Source organism: Lagopus muta, chromosome 3 (genome assembly GCF_023343835.1).
Source record: "Lagopus muta isolate bLagMut1 chromosome 3, bLagMut1 primary, whole genome shotgun sequence".
NCBI lineage: Eukaryota > Metazoa > Chordata > Aves > Galliformes > Phasianidae > Lagopus > Lagopus muta.
The window spans coordinates 49,365,804-49,390,136 of NC_064435.1; the positions used below are offsets into that span (position 1 = coordinate 49,365,804).

Sequence of the window (24,333 nt, forward strand, 5' to 3'; positions counted from 1 at the left end):
AAAGCGAGCTCAACGTAATTTTCTGCATTGGGTTACATGTTATTTCCTAAACAAAGAACCATAATTAATGTGATGTAGTTAAAGATATCATAGAACAAAAATTCAGTAAGCAATTCATACACATGTAAATACACTGTGTAGTTCCCACACAGAGACAACATGTCAAACCATTTCAGACATGATCCTTAGTCAAAATGGTAGTTATTTAATTTTCTACTGTAATTTTCTGTCATGAATAGTACGACTCCATTATTAGTAAGAAATATCACTGGAAAAATATGACAGAAGACACAACAAAGAGGCAGAGCCCCAAACCTTGATCTGTACTGCATCACATCATTATGACACTAGAAGTCAACAAACCAATATGAAAAATCATTGTAGCTACCTTTTGTAATTGGTTATGGAGAGTTTGTCTTTTTCTCTTGACAGGCATATTTGCAAACAGACTTTGTTATTCCCTATGTATATTTTATTTTCCTTCCCCTCGGAAAACGTGTATACTGTGTAATTTTTTCTCCCAAGATGGTTTACTATTCTTTGACTGCTTTGGAATGCTTTGCATCAATGGAGCTAAAAAGGAGTCGAAATACTTAAGTTTCTACATCTTCCACATAAATTTTGTTGCATTATTAAGTCTCAGCATAAGAGAAACAATAGCATTATTGCATCCTGGGGAGGGAGTAATCTGACCTAAAATGCCTCAGAAATCCTGCAAATACATTATTCCATCTCCTGCGCTCTTTCTCCCCCAGCTGAAAAGCCATGTGCAATGCAGTTTAGGAAGCCTAAATCTATGTGATCTATGTGTTCTTTGTCTTCTCTTACTTTTGAAATCTAGTGCAATTTTTTTTCTTCTCTTTTCCTTAATATATTTGATTAGCTTCATCTAAAGATACATTAAGTCCAAATTTGTTCAAAAGTGAAAGGACTGGAATGAAATCTCCAGGAGCAAAACCCTCTTAAAAGTTGGGTTTCTACTCAGTCCCCCAAAGGAAGGAGATGATTTGTAATGGTATTTATTTGTATTTCTGACTAATAAATTCTTGTTTGAATTACAACTAAAGTAAAACAAACAAACAAACAAAAAAAAAAAACCTCATGAAATACCAAAGATCCACAATGCTTTAAAATGCATGCTTTATATTGTATTTTGTTACTATTTCTAGCAATCAAGTAAAAAACTCATGAATGCTTTTTCTTTCTGACATTTGTACAAATGTTTATGGCATGATGCAATGCTTCTGGCTCTGGTTCATGACAATTCATTTTCTAAAATATGTAGACATCTTCACATATCCCAGTATTACTAAGTATCTTTTAGTTTAAGCCTGTTCAAATAAATTATTTCTTAGCTGATGGAAATCCTATTTCTATGCCAAAACAATTTTTAAGTACCGAAGGCTACCAGAAAAGAGGCATGTTGGCATAAGAACTAAGTGGTTTTACTTCTGGGTTTTTCTTCATATCTTTAGTCTGAACTCCCCTTTAAAAAATCATAAATTAATAGAAACATGCAGAACATAAACGTATTCATCCATCCCTATCACCACTGGATATACAACCATATCCATGATGAAATGTGTCAACTCTCTCAGCAGAGTTCAAAGACAGTGTGGGAGAGGAGGAAGCAAAGCAATGTTATATTCTCCTGAAACTGGACAGAAATTTAGTTAGCATGTAGCTTGTTCTTCAAGACTGGAGTACAGGCAGGGCACTGAAGTTAAGAACTCTGCCACAGTGATACCAGCTGAACTATAAGGGAACATGATAAACAAGAAGGTTGATTATAATTCAGATGGATGCAAGCTATTTCAACCTAACAGGCTAAAATATGGAGTTGCAGTTCAGCTCTTTGGTATTAGCTGACTTCTTCTAAAATATGGGCATCTCTTTCAAAACAAAAAGTTGCACATAATTCTAGTGCAAATTAAGATGCAATTCATCTCTACTGTAGAAATTCATTGTTCGGAAAAGCCGATTTGGATTGACAGAGATTGGAGATCTCTCTCCTGAAGACATGAAGAAGATCCGCTACCTCTCCCTAATTGAGCTAACAGCCTTCTACGATGCCCTGGGTGTAGAGCTGAAGAGGAATCGTGCGGAGAGGGTACGGAGACGAGGTACTGTACCATGGCATCTGCATGGCGGCCACTTGGGCACTGCTCAGCATTGATAAGAAGACACATATTAAGCTGTATTTGCTCACTTTCTCATCTGTTGTTGTTGTTTTTAAGAAAATGGTCTTTTTGGAGTCCCCCTCACAGTGCTGCTGGAGAATGATCAGAAGAAGATTCCTGGTATAAAAGTTCCTCTCATCTTCCAAAAAGTGAGTATAATACAGTTTGCTCAGTCATTTAGATTGTCATTTCCATCATTCACGTTGGCACCCAGAACACAGACCAGATAAGAAAAGATGCAAGCTTTACAATTTTCAGGATGTTTTCTATAGATCTCTGCATGTGTTTTCTACAGATTTCTGCTTTTTTGTGTGTGTGTTTTATCTACAGTGGGAACCTCTTTCCATTTTTGTAATTATATGGTACCATACAGGAAATCTTGGAAACCAATATCAGGCTTACTGTTTCTCTTTCTTATTAAATGAAACAGCCATGCAAAATTGTGTGTGTGTGCAAAAGCAGCAGAAATGAGTTCTCTCAAGAGTTTTAATTTCATGTGAATTTAAACTAAACATGTTATTAGCTGTTATTTCTAGATTGGATGCGGTTGTGGTATCTTTTCCTTTGAGGCAATATCATTTATATAGGACTTTTGACAAAGCAGTAACATCCAGCAGATGTCTTGGAGATGTATACACAGACACAAGCACACATGCAATAACAAGGACTTAAAAGTCCAAAAAATGTTGTAAATGCTGAGAAAAGAGGAATGTCAGAGGAAAGACCGACAGAACTTGAATTTTTACATGACTTTGCAGTGCTTGGCTTCTCTGTCAACATTATTGGAAACTGAAAGATAGAAAGTGCAGCTGGTACTGAAAATCCAGAGCTATGTGAATAAATGCTAATATATTATTTTTGGTTGTTGTTTATTCTAAATCTTGTCCAACCAAAACATTATTTTTTAATAACAAGTTAGAGTGCAAATCATATTTCTATATTCACAAAAATTTCAAAACAAAAATATCCTGTGATCATTTGCTAATCTGAGTTCTTAGGTCACAGGAACATATGTTATCTATAATCCATTCCACTGTGCTTCTCAGGGAGAAACTTAAGCATTTCTCAGAGGTTGAGTTTTCCTCAAAACACCACTGACTCTTACCCAGTGTAATTTAATATATAGTACATAAATGTATTAATAAAAGAGCATATGCATGTATATGTTACTCGTTCTGTAGCAGTGTCAAGTGTCACATCAAGGACAGAGACGCCTATTGTGTTATCAGTTTTCTGTACTCTCTATACATCAGATTTCAGAGTCAGGAATACAGAGATTGAATTATGAAGGCTTATTTACCTAAGCTTTTTTTCATTAGCAGATTATGTTGAAAGGCTTGTTGTGTTTTTTTTTTTCAGGTTTGTTTCAAGTAGACTTATATTAAAAATAGTTAATGGCATTTTTAAATACTTCTGAGTATTTTTCTGGGTTTGCCTCTTTTTCAGTTGCTGCTCAAGCTTGAGGAAACTGGTTTAGAAACTGAAGGAATTCTTCGAGTGCCTGGATCTGCCTCCAGGGTTAAGGTAGATGTCTGTGCCAGTTTCCTGTCTCATGGAACACAGCTTCGATGTCAAATAACACAGCACACACAAATGCACACTGCACAGAAATAGTGATGTGTGTAGATCGACATTTCCAGCTCTATCAGCAAAAGGTTAAATTGGTTCCTGGGAACCAATAAATCACAGAGCATGTGGTCTGTTGCTTTGCATTTGGTAATGTTCTATATAAAGCAGTCTTGATGCTGAAATGAGCTGAACACTGAGTGATCTTTTCAGTTTATCTTTGTCATCCAAAATTGCTGTGATCTTATCTCCTTAATTTATTTCAGAATACAGAGTTGCCAACTGAGCTAACTTAAGATAAAGAACTTATTCTATGTCACTTTAACAATTTTTTGTGCCATTTTATTTCTCATTTGTCTTCTATGATCTTAAAATTTCATCTTCCAAGTGAGAGAAATTTGGCCTGTGATCGCTGTTTGGCAGCCTAGAATGCTGTATTTTCACAGGCTATTTACAGGCCATGAACACAGGCTATCTGGTGCCCAGTAACCTTGGCTCTGCCACTGCAATACAGTAACACTTGGAAATGTTTCTATTGACTAACTAAATTCTAGGAGCTGGAAGCCTGTGCCAGAGGAAAGATAAGAAATTAAGTTAGGAAATTAATTTGGTTTTTATTTTTATGGGTTTAGTAGTAGTGTCTACCTTTTATCCATTTTCTTTTTTTCTTTATCTTGATGGTGTTTTCTTGCATGTTTTTGCTTTTTTTTTTTTTTTTTTTTTTAATATGATTCTAGCAATTTATAATGATAACTTCCCATTTTCACTTTCTCATCTTCAAGATAACTAGTCTTGATTTTCTAAATGTAGCAGGAAGGCTCAAAATCTCCAAATGGTAGTAAAAACACAGCTAATAAGGTTAGAGATTACTAAACATCAATGGGTAGAGGTCATCAGGAAGAAGCAGCATGTGAAAAGCACCAAAGATAGGCAGCAGCATCCCAACTCCCTTTCACATTGTAGATTTATAAAAGAAGACAGCTCCTAATTCCCTGTAACCCTGTACTTTTTGGATTCCTCATTTTTTTTTCACAAAAATTCTTAAAGTATTATTTCACACAATCTTAAATTTCTCTGACATTACTGGGGAGATCTCACAGCAGAGCTCTGCCCTACCTAATTAAGGACTTTCTTATTTTTCTGTATATATTGTTTTTTGTCTTATTCACTTTTTATTCACTGCCTTTACCCAAGGAGACTGTCTGAGGTATGATTTTATCTATATCTTTCTGGTAATGGATGTCCACCTAAACATTTTAAATTATTTGGGTTTTGTCTTCACTTAAGTCCGTCCAGCAACCCAACCAGCAAAAGGAAATTTTCTTCAAAGCAGATCCAGATTTCATTCTTCAAAGCCTTCATATGTTATTATGACATTAGGATTTGAGGGCATTCCAGTTTTATTTCGGTCTTATTTTGAGAAAGAGAAGGCATATGGAAGTGATTTCAGGTCACTCTTCTATAAAACAAAGGATAGAAGAAATAAATACAACTTTTCCTCTGTGTCTAATCTAATTTGTAATGAAAGCTCCAGTGAGCTGTAATCTACCGTTCTATCAGCCATAGTGAAAAAGTGGCCAAAAAGTTTTTTTAAAAGCACTTAGGTATGTGTGTGTATAAATATATCTATACATAAGTACCCGTGTAGATATATGTGTACACATATGTGTTTGTGTTTCAAAAATCTTGCTTTTAACTTTTACCTCTTTCTCAGAAGAAAAAATGTTGAGTAGTTCTCCTTTCTTTCTGTGATTTTGATGAGGTGAAGAGTTCTATTCCACATTTCCCAGTAAGTTACCAAAAGAAAAGTTAGTTCAGGTGTTTGTGTAGATTACGTGCAAAGGATGTGAATGGAGGAAGCTGAGGTCATTTAGATTTTAACCTGTAAAATGCCCTAGCAAAAATGAGATTGTAACATTGTATACCAAATCCTGAATGACCCTCTATTTCTGTTTCTGCCAGCCATTTCACTTCATTGACCATATTTGATATGTAATTTCCTTCTATTTATGTGAGGCATGGTAAAGAGAATTCATTTTTCAAAGCTTTTCTGTCCAATTGGATTATTTTTATGTATTTATTTATTTATTTTTGCATTGTAGTAATGTACATTTGACAAAAACATGACCTGAAACCTGAATATCAGCAACAGATACGTTTTGTCAAAAATAGTCTCACAAAGAAACATTAACAGACTTCTTATGGATAAGGCAGTGTTTGGCCAGTAATAATTGTGAAAGCTGTATTATTCATGGTTAGCTTTACGTTAGAAAAAAAAATACTTCATTCTTAGTTAGCCAACAATTTTTTTTATGGAGCTTTCGTTTTCCAAACAGTGATCTGTATCTGAAATCAAATTCTGCTTCTTCTATGAACCTTATCAAATATTTCCCACTCATACACATGTGAAACGTCAATTTGTTACCCTCCAGAGCTTTGTTATAGAGCAAAATGGTAACACTGGACAACAGGAATGACTGGGCACCCAAAATAATACAATCAATTTTATCTATCTGAGCTTTCTCTTATGTTTTTGAGGGTTGGTTGTTTTTTGGTTTTTTGGTTGGGTTTTTTTTTGTTTGTTTGTTTTATTTTGTTTTTGGCATGCTTCAAGTGCAGGCTTTCTCAAAGTAAGGAGATCACTACAAAGTGATCAAAATTAATTGTGGCTATCCTAAGACAAAGCATCCTTCTGAAGAAAAGAAAACCTAATTTCAAACCATTCACTCAAAGCCCCTGGGTTGAAGTGTCAACAGGTTGTCTAGCAGTTTCACTGATGGTGAAGCCAGACATGCAAATCCTTTGTGATTTAAAGGCCAAAACCTCTGGAGGAGTGCTTTAAATAAAAAGAAATTATTGTGCTAAAAATCTCACTAAACAATGCACAAAGTTGTCTTGCTTTAAAGTAGTTCAAATGTGTCACTGGTGGTAATCTAGCTATGGGAAACCAAATTTAACCTGCATTTCAAAGTATTTCCTGGAGTCTCACTTGTTAACCATCTCTGAACTCCATGTGGCTGTACCTGGATCACAACTGGTTTAGAGCTATTTTAATTCAACTGTGGTTGTCTTATATGTCTGTGGTTTGTAAAAGATTTTCTGAAGTGATATAAAACTACCAGGCCAGAAGCAATATCTGAAAATCAGGTGTTCCTTTTATCTTTCAGAATCTCCATCAAGAACTTGAGACAAAATTTTATGAAGACACATTTGACTGGGATCAAGTACGAAACAATGATGCAGCAGGACTGCTTAAAATGTTTATAAGAGAACTCCCAAGTCCACTATTCACAGTGGAATATCTGCCTGCTTTTATCACCTTAGTGGAAAGTAGGTAAAAAAAAAAAAAAAAAAGAGCTCATATAAACTGAAGTAGAAAGACAAAAATCCTACTGCTTCACCTAAGCATTTAATTTGTCTGCATGGTTTCCTTTTTAAAGAGAAAAAAATATGCAGATAATGATACCTATAGTACTGTGTGAGTGACACAACTGTTTAACATGAGATTGAAACCTGTGAGCAAACAATGATTGAGCAATGTCTTTTATATGCAATCTGATAGACACAAAATACAGATTTCACGAATGAAATTTTCTGCAAGGTAAGATCAAGTCACTTCCTTTTGTTTAATATACTATTAACTCCATTTTACTTTTCTTGAAGTTTATGCTGAGGTCAGAATATTCATACAAGATGAATATGATCACAAATGACCTCAGGCAACTTCATTTTGTTTCCAGCATACACACCCTGAAAATACACTCTGTGACATTTACAGTACATTTTGCTGATTTCTCTTCCAGGAAGAATGCAGTAGTACCTTGCAATACCTATTCATTATACTGTAAATTCACTTGAGCAAGGACAGTATGAGAGTATCAGTCAGGATAGTGAATTTATTAGGCAAATTAGTGAAGAAAATTCTGAACTTTTATATAAGATTGCAGCCAAATTTTCTTTGTCTCCATTGAGGTAGTTTTAAAGGTCACAGAGAGGTGATGATCCCTTGCTGCAACATTAACATACCTGAGTAGGCTTCTTATGAGTCCCAGAGTGCATGCAGTAAAGAGCATTTTCTCTCTATTTTGCTATTAGAAAATGCGGAGAAACAGGAAGTATCTGAACAAAATAGAGTTACTGTATTCCCTCTGACAATATCAACATGACACTTATTTTTCCCACAGCCTCATTCATCCGCCTAGAATGGAAGTAAAGGATAGATGTAGTATGCATCGTCTCCATCCCAGCTCTAGTGGACACTGCACTGGATGAATATATACCAACTGTTGAAAATATGATAGGATTTTGTAACAAGCATTCACTTAAAAATATTAGTATGAAAAAATTCTGAAAATAAATATCCATTTCCACTTGAAAGAGCAGAAGAGCTTCATCCATGTACAACACATTTTGACTAGGACGTCAGAGAGAAACTGACTAACACTGAAAAATATTGGCTATTTTTTGTTTAGAAAGAGTTTTATATAGTCTTTGTCTCCCTCTCTGTCAAAGATCCAGGATGATGAAGAGGAAAAAAAAACCACTGTGCTGATTTTACATTTTAGAAAGAATCAGTTCTAATTACTAGCTAAACATGCTAGACTGAACTGGCCAGCAGCTGCTGGGTATCTAGAAAGTCTGGGCAACTAGGTTTTTAGAACAAAGTGATTGTAAATGAGATTTCAAAATTATTAATTATTCATGTTCTTAGAAATCCCCAAGATCAAGTTACAGCTTCAAGCTTTGCATCTGTTGATCATGCTTCTGCCTGAAGCCAACAGGGACACAGCTAAGGTGAGTCTGTTGTTCACTATCACCTGCCATCTGTGGTGTCTATGACTTTTAAATGAGAGACGCTTTTTTTTCTTAACAGTCAGTGTTCAGATGCTGCACTGTTATAGCTCTCATCTGTGTTTCTTATAATTTCCTTGAAGAGCCATTCCTATTCCCTGGCTGAAATTTCCTTTACAAGACATTAGAAACAGTTACTGAAAGTGTCTAATTCCTTGTGTTAGCTCCCAGACACCATTTAGTCTGAAGCTTTCAAAAGAAGATACTTGGATAGTTAGGATGAAGAAAATTCAGTTTCTGCGGTTTTTGTATAACTGAAATTCACTGGGCTGAAACCAAAAGAGAAGCAGCTCCCCCAGGAACTCATCTGGGGCACCCCAAGGGCTGTAAGACTTCCAGTTCACTGAACTAGACTGTAGGAGTTAGTCCAAAGTAAAACTCCCTGAAATGTATATCTACAGCATGGATATCAGGGACTCAGCCTCAGCTGTTTTGCTTCACAGTACCCACATCCATTTACCATTCACACTTACAATCACAGAGGCTACAAGCATTTTGGGTTCTTTGCAGCTCCCAGATCTACTTGTAGCTGTGTCCTGACCCTAAGAGGTTCTGGTTGGATCTTTGGATTTGTTTCCACTTAAAAAAAAAAATCTGGGTGGATTTGCTGCCTGGGAACCACAGGTGTTCCCTCAGGTCTTCTGCTCATCAAGATTCTGGAAGTCCCCAGTTCCAGAAGATCTCTCATTGGCCAGTTTGGATATAGATTTATGAAACTAGGTACCTTCTTTGTCAGTAGTAATGAATGCATATAGGACATGAATAATAGTTCAATTTAAAGTGCTTGAAGGTCTTTTAAGTCCACTGTGAACAATGAGGATTATTTCTTATACCAAAGTATGGAGAAGTATATATAAAACATGCTGGGAGATTAGCTTTAATTATTACTAGACTTTTAAGCAAAAATAGAAATGTTTATAGAAATGAAGTAGTGTTTCTTCTTGCAAACTATGATAATCGTAGTTATATTTTTTCTTACAAAACAAATGATAATTTAGAAATTTCTCCAGCATATTTTCTGTTTTGTAGTTATTTAGTATGTAAAAATGTTTCAATTGAAACATTGGGGTACAAAGATAATGGTTTTAATGGTGTTTCAAAAGGACTCATTGGCAGACCCCAATTCTAACCACAAATGCAATCCGTCCTATTTAGTCAGTCATGTAAAATTCTGAATTAATTGCCCAAAAGTGAAACATTTCCTTTTATTCTTTACCCAGAGAGTGGTGAGGTACTGGAACAGGCTGCCCAGAGAGGTTGTGGATGCCCTGTCCTTGGAGGTGGTCAAGGCCAGTTTGGATGGGGCCCTGGGCAGCCTGGTTCAGCATTAAACGTGGAGGTTGGTGGCCCTGAATGTGGCAGGGGGGTTGGAGATTCATGATCCTTGAGGTCCCTTCCAACCCTGGCCATTCTGTGATTCTGTGATTCTGTCATGCATGGGTAAAAGTGGCATTAACGAACAACCACAAAGCATTTCTTTCTTTCATTATCCCAGAACAAAAGTCTGAGTATTGCTGGCAGAAATACCTCGGATTGTATCACATATAGCACTGGTGTATGTATGAGGAGAGGCCCATCACCCTGATGATTGAATCCTAAGAGCCTTGACCAGATACATCAAAAATGACACATTGAAATCTGTGAAGGAATTAGATATTTCCTTGCAATAATGCTATATCTTTCCTGTATTACAGAGTTCAGAGTCTTGCTGCAGACACACTACTTGACTTTCATTGGTTTTGATATGTGCCTAAGTGGCACAGAATTTATTATAGTGTATTTTAATGGACTGTATGTCTGTGGTTGATGGGTGGCTGTGCCAGCAAATATCACAGTAATTCAAATTGTAATCCAAAATCTCCTGAATTTCACCTCCAAGTGCAAGCCTGGCAGCTTTGTCATGTGTTTGAAAATACTGCAATTAGGTAAAATATTTTGTGAGACTGAGCATAATAACTGCTATTTTTCCAGGCTTTCCTTCAGTTCCTGAAGAAGGTGGTTGCTAATGAAGGAAAAAATAAAATGAATTTGTGGAATGTTTCTATGATTGTTGCACCAAACCTCTTCATCTACAAAGGGAAACGTGCAAACCAACAAGAAATGCAAGCAGCTGCCACCACTGCACACATTGTGCGGCTTTTAATTCGGTACCAGGATATCCTGTGGACAGTAAGTAATACTGTAATGCTGGTTCCCTCTTTATGGCTCCAGTATGGGAAAGGATTTTGCTACACATCTAAATGTGTAGAAATCAGAGTGAACTGGCCTTCCTAGAAGAAATTTAGCTGTTCTTTAGAAACTAGCTGAAGTCTCACATACTTGGAATGAAATAAAGTGGCAGATGCCTCTGGAAGATTCACCTTGCCTAAGGCATTCTCTTTATCATAAATTACCCTCAAGAGGTACTTATCCAACACCAATATTTATATTTATAAATATATATATTTTTTGTTGGACTTGATGATCTTTAAGCTCTTTTCCAACCTGAGCAATTCTATGATTCTATAGGAAAATGTGTAAGAGTAAGATCTCATCTAGATGCCTAGGTGAGACTTGAAAGAAATGAGACTAAGAAGACTTCTTAAAGTCTAGTCCATAATAACATGGGCCAAAAGTACATACTACTTGCTGTCTTCCGAAAGTTGGCGCAGTACTGACACACTCAACTCTTTTCTGCATGCCAGAATCTTTGAGGATTATAAAAACAGCCAATTAATAAAGTTCCTCCAACAGCATATATAGCTAAAAAATTGATATGATATGAAAGATAACTAGTTTCACTGAAGGTGGATTGTTAGAGAGAGCTGCTAATTCTACGTATTTTTCTGGGAACAGAACTTCTGATGAATTCCAATTGGCAAACTTTTAAAAACCAAACACAGTTTTAGGAGGGGGAAAAATCTACTGCCTATTCTCAGCTTTGGTTTTCTTCCTTTAGGTTCCATCCTTTCTGATTTCCCAGGTGAGGAAAATGAATGAGGCAGCAATAAACAACAGCAAGAGGCAGCTGATGTTTGACAAAGGAGTGAGAAAACTTCTAAGGAGAAAGACCATGGAGAGAGAAAGACCTGAAAGACCAGAGGTATGATAGAAGTATAACATCTTCAAATGGCAGCCTTAATTAATTTTCCTCCTCTCCTATCTCATAAAAGCATCTGGGAAGTGGGGAGGAAATTCCTATAGACGTGTATAAAGCTATTGCTTCTTTAAATATTTCCTCAAATTTTATTTCTATTTTAAGTGCCCTCACCCACAGTTAGTTAGACCAATGTCAGACCTTCATTCTAGTTTTCTCCTTAACTCTGCTCAGTCTGCCATACAAGCCATCTTCTAACCCTTTTTAAGTGGTTGACCTAAGTTTGCTTATTGCATCTCATTTACCATAGAGGCTTCTTCCTCACAGCAGTGACTGTCAACATGATTTACTTGTGCAGTCCCTCATACAGCAAGGAACTTGCTCTCAAGTAATTATGGTTCATGTAGATAAATTCTTCAACTGTATTTAAATCAAATACATTTTAGCAGGGAAAAGCAGTATGAGTGAATGTGTTTAGAACAGTGGCTTTAATATAAATCTTTAAAACAGAAAATCCCTTGACTCTGCAGTCAGACAGCAGCTTGTGTATTTTCCTATAGAAAATAAGCTTATTTGGGAGCTGTCTTAAGAGACATGCTTCTTAGTCTAATATTTTGATAAGACAAAGCATGGGGGACTGACAGAAAAAGTGATGCCGGCAGAAAGGTTTATAGGAGCCCAAGCTATAAACTGTTACACACACATGTTGTTTTTATACCTGTTTTATAAGAAGATGATCATACATGGACTGTACTTTATGGCAATAATCTGCAGGTGTTCTAAAAGTACATGGATCTGCGGCTGGGTAGAAGGATGGTCCATATTAGGAGAAGATACACTTATCCGTGCCCCAGTCCCGAACACTTAATAATTTTCTCCTTGCAAATTTTGGTTTCATAGTTCTGCACTAACTTCCTAAGCAGAAAGAGAATAGTTTCCCTAACACAGGCACCAAAACTGGTTCTAAATTCTAAGCATCTGACAAAGTAGTTGGCCTCAGGTCTTTGTTGGTGCTCACCACAGTCAGTGGTGAGAGAGGGACACAGTGGAGGATTTTCAGATCTCTAAATCCAGCTCAGGCTTAGGAAAGTCTGATATAAAGATCTTCTGGACGTCTTAAAGCCACCAGCTTTTCTCCATTGACTGCATATGGAGTTTAATTTGATGAATGCTACTTGAATAGACAGGACCTGAGACGAACATACAGGTTAGGTGTAACTTATAAATCAGGCAACACAGCAACTTGTGCACACAGAAAACCTTTATGTCTTTTCATGGTCATTTGAAAGAATGGAGATTGGTGAATTAGAAGAGTAATCAAGGGACTAGTAGAGGTGCCTATAGATATTGAAGAATAGGGTGGAAGAAAGAAAGAAGGAAAAACAGAGTAGGAAGTAGTGATGATAAGAAACGGCAAGAAATAAAGAAACCTAACACAGAAAAAAGATAAACTGCAGAAGAAAATGTGTGAGTAAAATCGAAAAAGATATGTTATGAGTGGTGTATCCATGCTAAATCAACTTTTTGAAGAACTCATTTGCCAGCATTGACTGAAATTTACTTTGGGAAGGAAATATATTTATGACACAGATGCAGATGTAGGTATTTGTTTAAAATGTTGGTATAGGCTGCTCTGTGTCAAAAACTATCCTCAGTTTGGAGCAAGAACAGGGAGAGCTTCTAAGGAGCATCCATTACTGCAGCCCTGAACGTTCAGAAACATAAGTCCATTGATCACAGTAATTGACTTTGCATCTAATAAAAAGGAAACTAACCATGTCAGGTAGCTGAATTATGAAAGGTAAATTGGAGGAAAACTCTGTTTGCATAACTGAGTTGAATTTGGAGAGCACTTAACACAAACCCTGGGTCTCAGATGTCCTAAATTACAGAGACTGGAGAGACAATTGTGCTCTCTCAGCTTGGTATTAACTGGATTAGGACTGGAATGCAAACCTTGCTAATTGATTTATCTGCCATTAATCATAGAAGAGTGCATAAACTTCATAGATGATTGTTTGAACCCTACACAAGGTCAAATTGCAAATTAACAGAAACCATATGCTACTTCAATATTTTACTGTACATAAACTTTGATCTAGCTGAAGTTCTAGAATGGGGAAAAACTGTGGTTTTTTCATGCCTAAGAGAATTCCATCTTCAAATGGAAGTGCAGGCAGTCCTAAATACATTTTTAGGTATTTTTAATTAAGCTGTTAGCCCACTGCCAGCATTAACAGAACAACTTTAAAAAATCTCAGATAACAACTTGACTCAAAATATTATTGAAAATAACTACAATTAATGGGATTAAGTGATGCTTACTAAGTCATTTTTGTCTTTCTATTCTAGCTTACTATACTGTTCCTATAAATGTACAATTGTATGTTTGTAAATGTATTTTTTTAAATAACTGAGTGAATCCCTGCCAGTGATTTTTGTAAGCAGTATCTAAAGAGTTGCAGAACTGCTTCTGAATGGAGTTACAGTAATATGTGCCTCAGACTTACTCTACTGAATGTTGACTTTAGGGAGCTGTCACTTTTCCCCCATACCTGCAGTCTGACATACCGGAGGGGGTGATAAGAGTTTATGCACCACTGCATTCAAAAGTCTCTATGGCAATTCAACTCAACAGCCAAACAAAAGCCAAAGACATCCTGGCTCGATTCCACTGTGAAAACAGGTGGGTAAAACGGAACATTTTGTTTTTCCTGAATAATAATGCCAGAACCATTAACGAATAGATTGTCCTCAGAGATTCGTTGTGTTACAAGAATTCTTTTTAGAATCCAAAATCGCTAATTTATGGTTACATCAGTCAAAGAAATTTTAACCGTTGATTTTCTTCTTTATATTCTACTTAATAATTGGCTCTCACACAGAATTAGTCTGTCCTCTGTTATGATGCCACTACCAGAAACATACATTTTATAGGCATACCACTTAAAGAATACAAAAATGTCTTATATCTGCCCATAAAACATTCATGGTGTTACTTATGTAGAGTGATAATTATTAACTGCTATGGGAAATGGCAAATTGCATTTGAAAGTCTTTCTTGCAGAGTCTTTTGACATTATTGCATTAATTCTGTTCTGTAAATAAACAATAGTGTAATAGAAAGCTTAGTTAACTCTGCATGGTAAAATACCTCTACAGCACATATATTCTGCTCATTTGATTGAAGTCCTTGCTTTTGATAAGTAAGTTTGTGAGAAGAGGGAAAAAATATCAATTTCTGCTTAATATAAGTGGCAATTGATAGGCAGTAGCTATAACACACACACACACACAAACACACACACACAAAAAAAAAAACAAAAAAAAAACCCACAACTTTTTTTCTCTCCTAGCCATGGATTGTCACAGAATGTGAGAAGCCAGATCCAAAGTTTACATGAAGTTGGAGGAAATATAGGTAGGTCTATTTGAAAATTTGACTCAGAATGTCCTTAGGCTTTTAAAACACTCCAGATCAGTGCTATTTTCACACAGCTGGTTTTCTCCTGCCCATCTGCAAGAAAGCTGATCCAAAGTCTCATAAAATTGATGTAACAATGCCTGCTGGCTGGAGAGGCACCCCGCGGATTGGGGTGACATGGTGGCAAGATCCCAGCAGGACCCCCCGTGGCTGCTGCAGCCCTGCCAATCTCATCTGACCTTTCATTTACCTCTCTCGCACTCATAACTGAGCATTTTCCATGGTTAAGAGCTTCTTGGTCTTTCTCTTAAAAATACATTTTCCCCCTCTCACTGGTCTTTTCCTTTTTTCTCACTGCATTTAAGTGTTAACTTCTTACAGATAAAAATACAAATATATTAATATTTGTGTTCATACATGTACGTTATTTATATTGTAAATTCCTCACAGTAGCGAGCTGTTCTTCTTCGGTGTTGCATGCAGTGACATTTCTGTAATAACAACAGTGACTTGCCACATAGGTTCCTGGCCTAAAAAATGAAAAAAAAATTTTATTTTTATATTGAACAGTCCTGACCCTCCCCTTTGTCTTTTCATACTGAAATTCTGGATTCTCTCAGTCTTTAATCAGCTGTTTGATGAAGCTCAGTTCTTCTAGGTTCCCAGAATCACAGAACCATGGAATTGCAGTGGTTGGAAGGACCTCTGGAAATCACTGAGCCAAGCCCATACTAAAGCAGTCCCCTACAGCAGGCTGTACAGGAAAATGGCCAGGCAGATCTTGAATACTTCCAGGGAGAGAGATTCCACAACCTCTCTGGGCCGTTATTCCAGTGCTCTGTCATTCTCACAGTAGTTTTTCCTCATGTTCAAATGGAACTTCCTGTGTTCCAGTTTGTGCCCGTTTCCCTTTGGTCTGTCACTGAGCATCACAGTAAAAAAACCTGGCTCCATCCGCTGAATATATCCCTTTAGGCATTTATAAGCACTGATAAAATCCCTCCTCAGCTTACTCTTTTCTGGACAGAACAGTCCCAGGTGTCTCAGCCTTTTCTCAGAAGGAGATGCTCCAGCCCCCTAAATCATCTCTGTGACCCTTTGCTAGCTTGAAATTATCTTGTCCTTCTTGAACTGAACAGCCCAGAACTGGACACAGTACTCCAGATGTGGCCTCAGCAGGGCAGAGCAAAGAGGGAGGATCACCACCCTTGACCTGTTGGCCACACTCTTAACACCCCAGGATACCATTGCTGTTCTTGGCCACAAAGGCACACTGCTGGCTCACGGCCAACCCGTCATTCACCAGCACACCCAGTTCCTTTTCTGCAGAGCTCCTTTCCTTTCCGTTTTAAGTCAGCCTCCAGTCTGAACTGATGCATGCAGTTACTCCTCTCCAGGTATAGAACACTGATTTTGCCTTTGTTGAACCTCATAAGGTTCCTATGTGCCCAATCTACAACCTGTCATTTCTAAATAATCTCTGTAAAATTATTACAGAATGTATGCTACAGACTTATTCAAAAGCAGTCAAGAACCAAAGTCTTTATTATTGAAGATATGCTCATCCAGTGGTTCACCTGGTTATTGATTTGTTTTGGCTCACTAAACAGGATGGCCAAGAGATGTTAATGCAGAAGAGGATCATAAGACCTTTTGAAGCAACCTCAAGTATTCCTAAGATGCTCTTGCAGAAAAAGAAATCTGAACATTTAATTTATATGCCAGTTTAAAATGATTTTTATAATCCTAGATGTTCCAAGATACCTTATAAAACTGATGATGAATTAACTCCTTTATGAAGTTTTACTTTATAAATCATTAGGACCCTAATGACATTTTAAGTAACTGGACAAAAATTTTACTATAATCCTTTGTGTCACAGCAGCATAACCTCACCAGTTAAATGGCTGCATCACCCAGCATAAATCCAATATAATCCAACAAATCAACTTAACTCAAGTTTTTATTCCCTTATTATCCAATTAACAAGCACCAAATGCTTCTTTCTATGTGATAAGCAAATTGTGGGAAACACAGCAAAGACAATTCCTGTTTTCCTATGATTTTCCACCTGCTGAAACCCTCAATCTTCCAGACTTTGAAACTTTGTTATAGTCTGCATTTATCTTGCAAGTTCCTGTGTGGCTAAGAACACAGTTTGCAGAACATTTTGAGCATCTAAAAACAGGGCAGAAGCTAAGTCAGAGTTCTAATTCGAGCCCAGTAGCATTAACAGTGTTGTTAATGGTTATAGAGAAACTGTAATAATTTGTTTAACATTTGACTAAATGCCACATCCAGAACTCAGTAATGCAAAGCATCCTGCCTGGAAGTGGAAGTGAATTATGAATCACATCAAGTAAAATCACTGGCACATTTACCTAGGCTGCTCTCTGTAGCCAGGCAAGACACTAGCTGGGTACTCTAAATGCACTTTTTGCACAGTGGAGGTGCACTCAAGGATATTTTAACATAGCTCTATCCTATTCACCAAGTGCACTCAAAACATGATATGATTTGTGGCTTTCAATTTTTGTTTCAGGTCAGCATTGTTTGGATCCAGATGCATACATTTTAGATGTTTACCGTGCGAATCCTCAGGCAGAATGGGTGATAAAACCAAAAGCAAGCTGAAGCACAAGGCTGCAGCATACTGGACAAAGGCCAAATGGACAGCTGTGATGCCTGTCATTTGAAGAAGCTCTCGCCTCTTGTCAGTGATGAAAACAAAACGGTAGCTACCTACAGGATATCATTCCTTTCTATCATACTGTCCTACAGATGTTCATCATGTACTACTTTTGATATTAAAAATGATCACTCCAATTTCTGGACCATTCGAATGCTGCACATCAGTTATGCTTTCCTATGGATTGTGCTTGTGCTAGAGTTGGCCCAGGAGTTGAGGAGGACAGACCAAGGTACGGAGGCACAGAAAATAACCCATCGCATATGGAGTTCTTTGTTTCCTGACCTGGCATTGGAGTATGGATTCTGCGGGAGGAAATAATCCAGTGGCATCCATGGATGCATGAAACACTACCGACCACAATGTACACAGAGGCATCACAAAGACATTCAAGGAGAAGTATCTGTCAAGCGCAAAACAGAGGATCTCAACCTGCAGCAGTGCCAAGAAGGAGCCACGTGACAATATCAAACATTTCTGCTGAAAGTCAACCAGTGCAGAGTGCGTTACTGCAGTATTTATATCTCTCAATCACTCCTCATCAGTACCTGGTGCTGGGGGAGGGAGGGAAGCAAGGGAAGCAAGGGAAAGAACTACTGTGTAGACAGCTGTATACCGCTTTATGTATGCACCACTGTATATATCATTATCAGTCTTCTGGAACCATGTGTCTGGATCTTGTTACTGTGTGCATTTGTAGCACCACAAACCATTTTCTCCGTCCTTCCCCTGTCTTACATGCAAGCTTCAGGAGATGAATGGTAGGTGAGAAGGCATATTTTCTGGCTCCATCTTTTACCTTATATACTCAGATTTAAGTCTGTGTAATGCCACACTATGAGTTATGTGTTAATGGTGCCACTTAGGACATCATCTTTTTCATTAAATGTTATAGTTTCTTAATTTGTAACCTAATTATTTTTCTTATATTTTAGCTTCAATATGTAAGCAATTTTTATACTATTCAGCTGCATTGAGAAAAAAGATCTTCATCCAGATCTTGCATGACACAGCACAGAGAAAAAGCTTCCAATGAGCGCAGGAGTTTAATAGTTTTATTTTAATTTTTCACAATGGGGGCCTTTAGGCCACAGTCAAACCAGGCCCAGTTGTTTTAGGGTTTCTACAAATACATAGTAAACTGCAGCTACTTTTGCTGGTTGCGTGCAGTTCATGAAAACTTGTAGAGTGACAAGAGAACAGTGGGTTCTAACTGCATTGACAGTATAGAGTAGCAAATATAAGAATGCCTAGTTGGCAGCCAGTCACTAGGGTGAGCACCGTTCTTCACCCAACCATCTGGTTCTGGGCTATACTTCATGTAAATAAAGTAAGTTTGTTGAATATGAAACACACAGGTCTCTGTAAAACAGCAAATAATTTTTCATCTCTGTCTTACCAAAAGAATGGGAACACCTTCAAATGCACTTCAGTGTTACCATCATCACACAGATGTGTTGCACAGTGAATTCACCCACTGTGCTCAGCTAGTAATGTTCACAATCTGGACATACAGATGAGGCTGAAGCTGATGCTTTAGGTACCAACTAGCAATGTAAAAGCCTTCTGAACCAAGTCTTCTAGGTGAACATAGAGTACTGTGTCATAGAGAAACCCTGGAGGTTGTGACGAGCTGCTGACACTGTATGATGACGACGATTTTCACATTTGAGAAAATATTTCTGGTTCAAAGCACATTGGGATCTGCAGTGATTAATTTTCTTAGTGTTCAGTCAAAGAAATCAACATCTAATCTGCACTCTTACCAGCAACAACATCTACAAAGGGCAAATCCTGCCTTTCTGTTTTTCCTTCTTTAGATAAAATATGAAATTTAGAAGTGTTGTTGGGTTTTTTGTTTACTTTAAAATATGTATAATTTTTAACTTCCCGTCATTTTCTTTTTCTTTTTCATAACACTAATGGGTGCATAGTTGCAGCCAGGCTAAGTCTAGGACAGTTTTGTTATAAAATGCACTACTTATTTTGACAACTATTTATTTTAAGTATATGAGAGAGAGAGTAGAACCGTGGTTTGCTCATAGGCCTAGAAATTAATGTTTTGTCATGTGCTTTTTTCCTGATTCCAGTTAGTTCCCTCTGCGATGACGGACAATCCTTTCTGCTGTGCTGCCCTCCTTTTTTTAGCTTTACTACAGGATGAGTACTTTTCCTTATAAAGGTAACATGAGAATTAGTTGGAGTCAAATTCTGCTCTCAGACACAGCCAAACAGCTTCACTAGCAGAGCAGGAATTATAAATACTCGTATAGGAACGACAAACGCAGCAAACGGATTTTATATGGAAAGTACTTTGAAAACAAAGAGCATAACATAAATGCTAAGCATCATTGTATTTATAACCAACAAAAAAAGCTTTGATGACTATATGGAAAGTCTGAACATTAGGTAAAGAATTTGTAATGGCAAACAAGGCAACTCTTTCTATAGTACCATCTTCAGACAAACACATTGACTTTCAGCATCTTCCCATTCAGCCCATGTTCTTAGTTCTGTACACGGGAAGAAAAAGGAGAGTACCTGTGCATTCTAGACCCTGAAATGAGGTCTTCATCAAAATGTATCTTAAATATCATTGTTCTCTGCACTGAATACAAGGGGTTATTAGAGAACTTTCACCTTTTACCACTTTGCAACTTAGGAAAGATAAATCTGAGGGAATGAAATAAAATACATTCCATGAACCCTTGTTTTACACTAAGGTTGCCTGTAACTTCCTAAGATATGCACATTAGCAGATAACCTCGACTCTCCAAGCAGTACCCCAAGTACTACAGCATGGCCAAACACCTGCAGTCCCTGAAACAGAATGGCACAATTCTTGTTTGATACGAATGAACCTAATGATCCATGTGTACTGTGGTTAATATTGTTAAACATTAAGTTGTGTCATGTTGGTGTGGTACGCTAACTCGAATTAATATGCAGCAAAGCAAACAATCTCACCAGTATTTTTAAATGTGAAGTTTCAACTTTTGGCCTTAGATTTCAAGATGTTGACAGGGAAGCCTGAAATTTTGCTCCTCCTAGCAGTAGTTAAATTAAAAACAAAGATGTGATAATATTGTCACCTAAAAAAAGCAACGTATGTGAAAGCTATTAATCAGAATGTGGCAGCAAGGAGGAAGAAACTTATTCAACAAATTCCAAAGATGCCTCAAACATCTATATACTCCACTTTATGTATTCCATGGTTCTAGAAAGACAGCATTTCATCTGTCCACACATACAGAGTACTGCAAGAAATACGTATTGAAAGCAAACTGAAATGCTCTCACCTGTTCATGCAGCTAGGTTCACGTGTGCAAATGTGTTTGCATCTGCATCTAATAAAAACTACCTCACTTTCCATTTTCCAGGAACAATATTTTGGCTTAATGGTTTAATATTCCAAAGCTTTCTAGTATTAATTATACCTCTGTATTAGTCTTTTACATAGATAAAATGTTTCTTGCTATAGGGGGCAAGAGTTGGAAATAACCTCTATTAAAAAGAATATTTGAAGGTATGGACAAAAATATCTAAACCATGCTGCCTCGATGAGTGCTTGTAATGTGAACCTTGTTAGATCACATATTGGGGTTAACAGGCAGCAAACACAAGCAGTGTTTCAGTTTTTATTTTTCAGTGGCTTTCCATTAATGTCTGTCTCCTCTGGAAAACAATACAATGCCACTAAGCAAAGCAAAATGTCTGCATGTACGTTTTCCTTACAGTCCTTTTTATAATGTTACATGTTTTGTTGATGTAAGCCTACATATTAGTGTACTTGTACAGCAGAATGTGTCCATTGTATTTGTATTCATGTCAAAAATAAAAACAGTACCAACAAAAAAATCTCTTTGAAGTTAAAACACATGATTTTTTGACAGAAGCAAGCAACAGAGATTGCAAAAATGGCAGGAAAATCTGTCCCGAGGGCAATGGTGTTGTTACAGTGCCTGAACACTACACCCATAGCTGCTTAAGCAGCGCACTTCTTCGTACCAGGGGCTCCTTCTTTTGTCTATGCAAAAGCAGGGAACAAGATGACACTGCTGGGAATTCTGCCTCACTGAAATCATTGATAACTCAGGTTTATTTGAACCAGTATTTTTTTAAATGACTATGATATAAGTAGATCAAAATTCACTAGAGAAGGAATTGTAAAAATGCTTACTAAAAGCTTCAAGTTGTGAGCAAAAATCCTGCTGGTTCAAAAACAAAAATGGAGAGGGAAGTGACACATAAGGAATTATACTTATTACAGATCCATCCTCAAATACCAGACATGTTCCAGCGCCACTCAGTGGTCCAGTCAGTCAATGAAAAGATGTTGTTACTTGAGTCAGGCTAAGTGTGTATCCCCCAAAACTGGCTCAAGCACAACTTCTGGAAGCCTCATGTTTGAAATAGAGGCAGACACAACAGGAAAATTCAGACCTGCTTGCTGGCCTGCAAAATAGGAATCACAGGGAATCAAAGATGTTTCCCTCTGCCTTGTAAGAAATACTGTTTTCCCAGAATATGTGTTAGTTCTCATTGCCAAAATACACAGTTGTTGCCAAACCAGACCCCATCAGTTTTTTCACCAACACATTATTTCACATTCTCCGTGCTATAGAAATGCCACTCAAATGAAAGCATAAACAGGAATATATTCCACCTCAACAACGCAGCTACTGAGGGCAGGAGGACTGGAGCAGAAGGAAAAGGGATCAGAGCTACTACAGAAATTATAAATAAGAAAATTCTCTTCACTGGACTCTGAATCTGATACCTTCAAAATTATCCTTTGTCTCCTGCTCCCTCTGCTGGACTCAATCCACTTGTACTTTTTACTTCACAATCTTATGACTCTTTTTCTTCTAAATAAAATATATGGACAGCTGAATTTATATGAAATAATGCAGTTTATTGCAGTTTTATCATGTGGCTCAACATTATTACCTGTTTATAAAATGACCAACACACAATAAAATGAAATACTGACAAGTAATCAAGAGAACACATATTGTAAACACCGATTAATAAAAATTCCCAAAAGAGAAATATCCAATTAATGTCACTAAATATTGTAGTAGAGGTATTTGTTATTTCGAAAAATTCTAGTTCAATACAGACATAGAGTTTCTGACTAAAAAAAAAGATGACCTGAGTTGAAAAACAATCAGAAGATCAAAGAGATGCAGACTCTCACAAAAAAAAAAAAAAAAAAAAAAAAAAAGGGGGGGGGGGGGAATTCTTTCCATTATGAAATGAGAATGATAAACAACTGATAAACAAAAAAAAACCCTGACAGGCCTTGTTCAGTTCATTTCTGAGCTCCGGGGCAGGAATGAGGAAAGACTCCACGCAGGTCAAAAGCTCTGCTGAAGTCAAACAAGTCAGCCTGTTGGCCCTTGGTTAGCATGAGGTTCCTCAGACAGCCATGGAATGAGGTCTTGCTTGTGAGACAGTTCTGTTTCACATCACCTGAAAAACAAACATGAACTATGTAGAATCTACTTCCAGAGAACTGAAACAACACAAAGATCCAGGTTATTATCTAATTGCTTCCCCTCTCAAATGAGATAGAAAAATAATAACAGCTGAGCTCCAAGTTCTAATCACATTTGAATGATCTAGGGTATCCTGCCATGGATGGGTACTGGTTCAAGCACGAGCCATACACTGGCATAACTTACGCAGAGTTCGCAGGACTATTTTGCCTCAAGGGAAAATGGAAAATGAGCAGGGAAAAGAGAGGGGAAAGCCATTTTACATAGATGCTTTTCAAGTAAAAATTGAAGCCATCAGCAATAGCTGAGTTATACATAGCCATGACTCTCCTGGCAAATCAAACATGAGATCGGTATAGAGTCCAACTCTTTATTATACAACCTGTGAAACATTTCACTCTACACTCCTGCAGCACATAACTAAAGAATTTCTCTCTTCTCAGTGAACTTTATTCTTTTGGGATGAAGTACTGAAAGAATAATTATCATCATGTTACCCTATTTTACAAAAAGGTTCACAAAATGCTGATAGGACTACTTTGGTATTCAAGCAAGACCTACGCTAATCAAGTTCCACTTAATTAGCATTAATTCATTTTTCATAAACCTTGTCCAACAGAAGGCTCTGTACCATTTTAAGCTATTGTCCCTGAAGCTTTCCAAACATTTAAAAGTGAGTTCACCCTTCAGACTTCATCTCTTTCTTTTCACATAAATGGAAATATCCAAATCGAAAAAAATGGTAACAGCTGTTTCAAAGACAAATTTACGAGGGTATGTGATGATATGTTTAAAGGTACAGGATATTCAAAACCATACAAAGCCTACTCAGTGATGCAATTCTTAAAAGGCTATAAATAAATACATTTGTGTGTGAGTACAGAAAGATTAAGCTCATGATGATGCAAATTTAGCTGCCCTAATAAATAAATTGTTTTAGCTCAAATTACTGGCAAATGAATTATAAAATTTAAAAGTATTCCAGTTATATAATTTCTGTGTCACTATTTTTTTCTATTACCATCATTGTATGATACTTAAATAGT

General features: G+C 37.0%; 2 protein-coding genes across 7 annotated transcripts in view; one reads left to right on the forward strand and one right to left on the reverse strand.

Moving 5' to 3' along the window:
* ARHGAP28 (Rho GTPase activating protein 28) overlaps positions 1-22,543 on the forward strand; it is a 76,049-nt gene extending 53,506 nt beyond the window's left edge. For 3 of the 4 annotated variants that reach the window (XM_048938528.1, XM_048938527.1, XM_048938530.1), the window contains 10 exons: positions 1,958-2,123; positions 2,238-2,329; positions 3,627-3,704; positions 6,914-7,076; positions 8,458-8,540; positions 10,569-10,766; positions 11,536-11,679; positions 14,205-14,359; positions 15,030-15,094; positions 17,640-22,543. In XM_048938528.1, the coding sequence (XP_048794485.1) occupies positions 1,958-2,123; positions 2,238-2,329; positions 3,627-3,704; positions 6,914-7,076; positions 8,458-8,540; positions 10,569-10,766; positions 11,536-11,679; positions 14,205-14,359; positions 15,030-15,094; positions 17,640-17,731 (1,236 nt within the window). In that variant the 3' untranslated portion in view covers positions 17,732-22,543. The other variant, XM_048938529.1, reaches the window with a different exon arrangement.
* Positions 22,544-22,708: 165 nt separating this feature from the next.
* The window catches only part of LAMA1 (laminin subunit alpha 1), a 101,121-nt gene continuing 99,496 nt past the window's right edge, over positions 22,709-24,333 (reverse strand). For 2 of the 3 annotated variants that reach the window (XM_048938525.1, XM_048938526.1), the window contains exon 63: positions 22,711-23,261. In XM_048938525.1, the coding sequence (XP_048794482.1) occupies positions 23,101-23,261 (161 nt within the window). In that variant the 3' untranslated portion in view covers positions 22,711-23,100. Of the gene's footprint in view, positions 23,262-24,333 lie in introns of all 3 variants that reach the window. The other variant, XM_048938524.1, reaches the window with a different exon arrangement.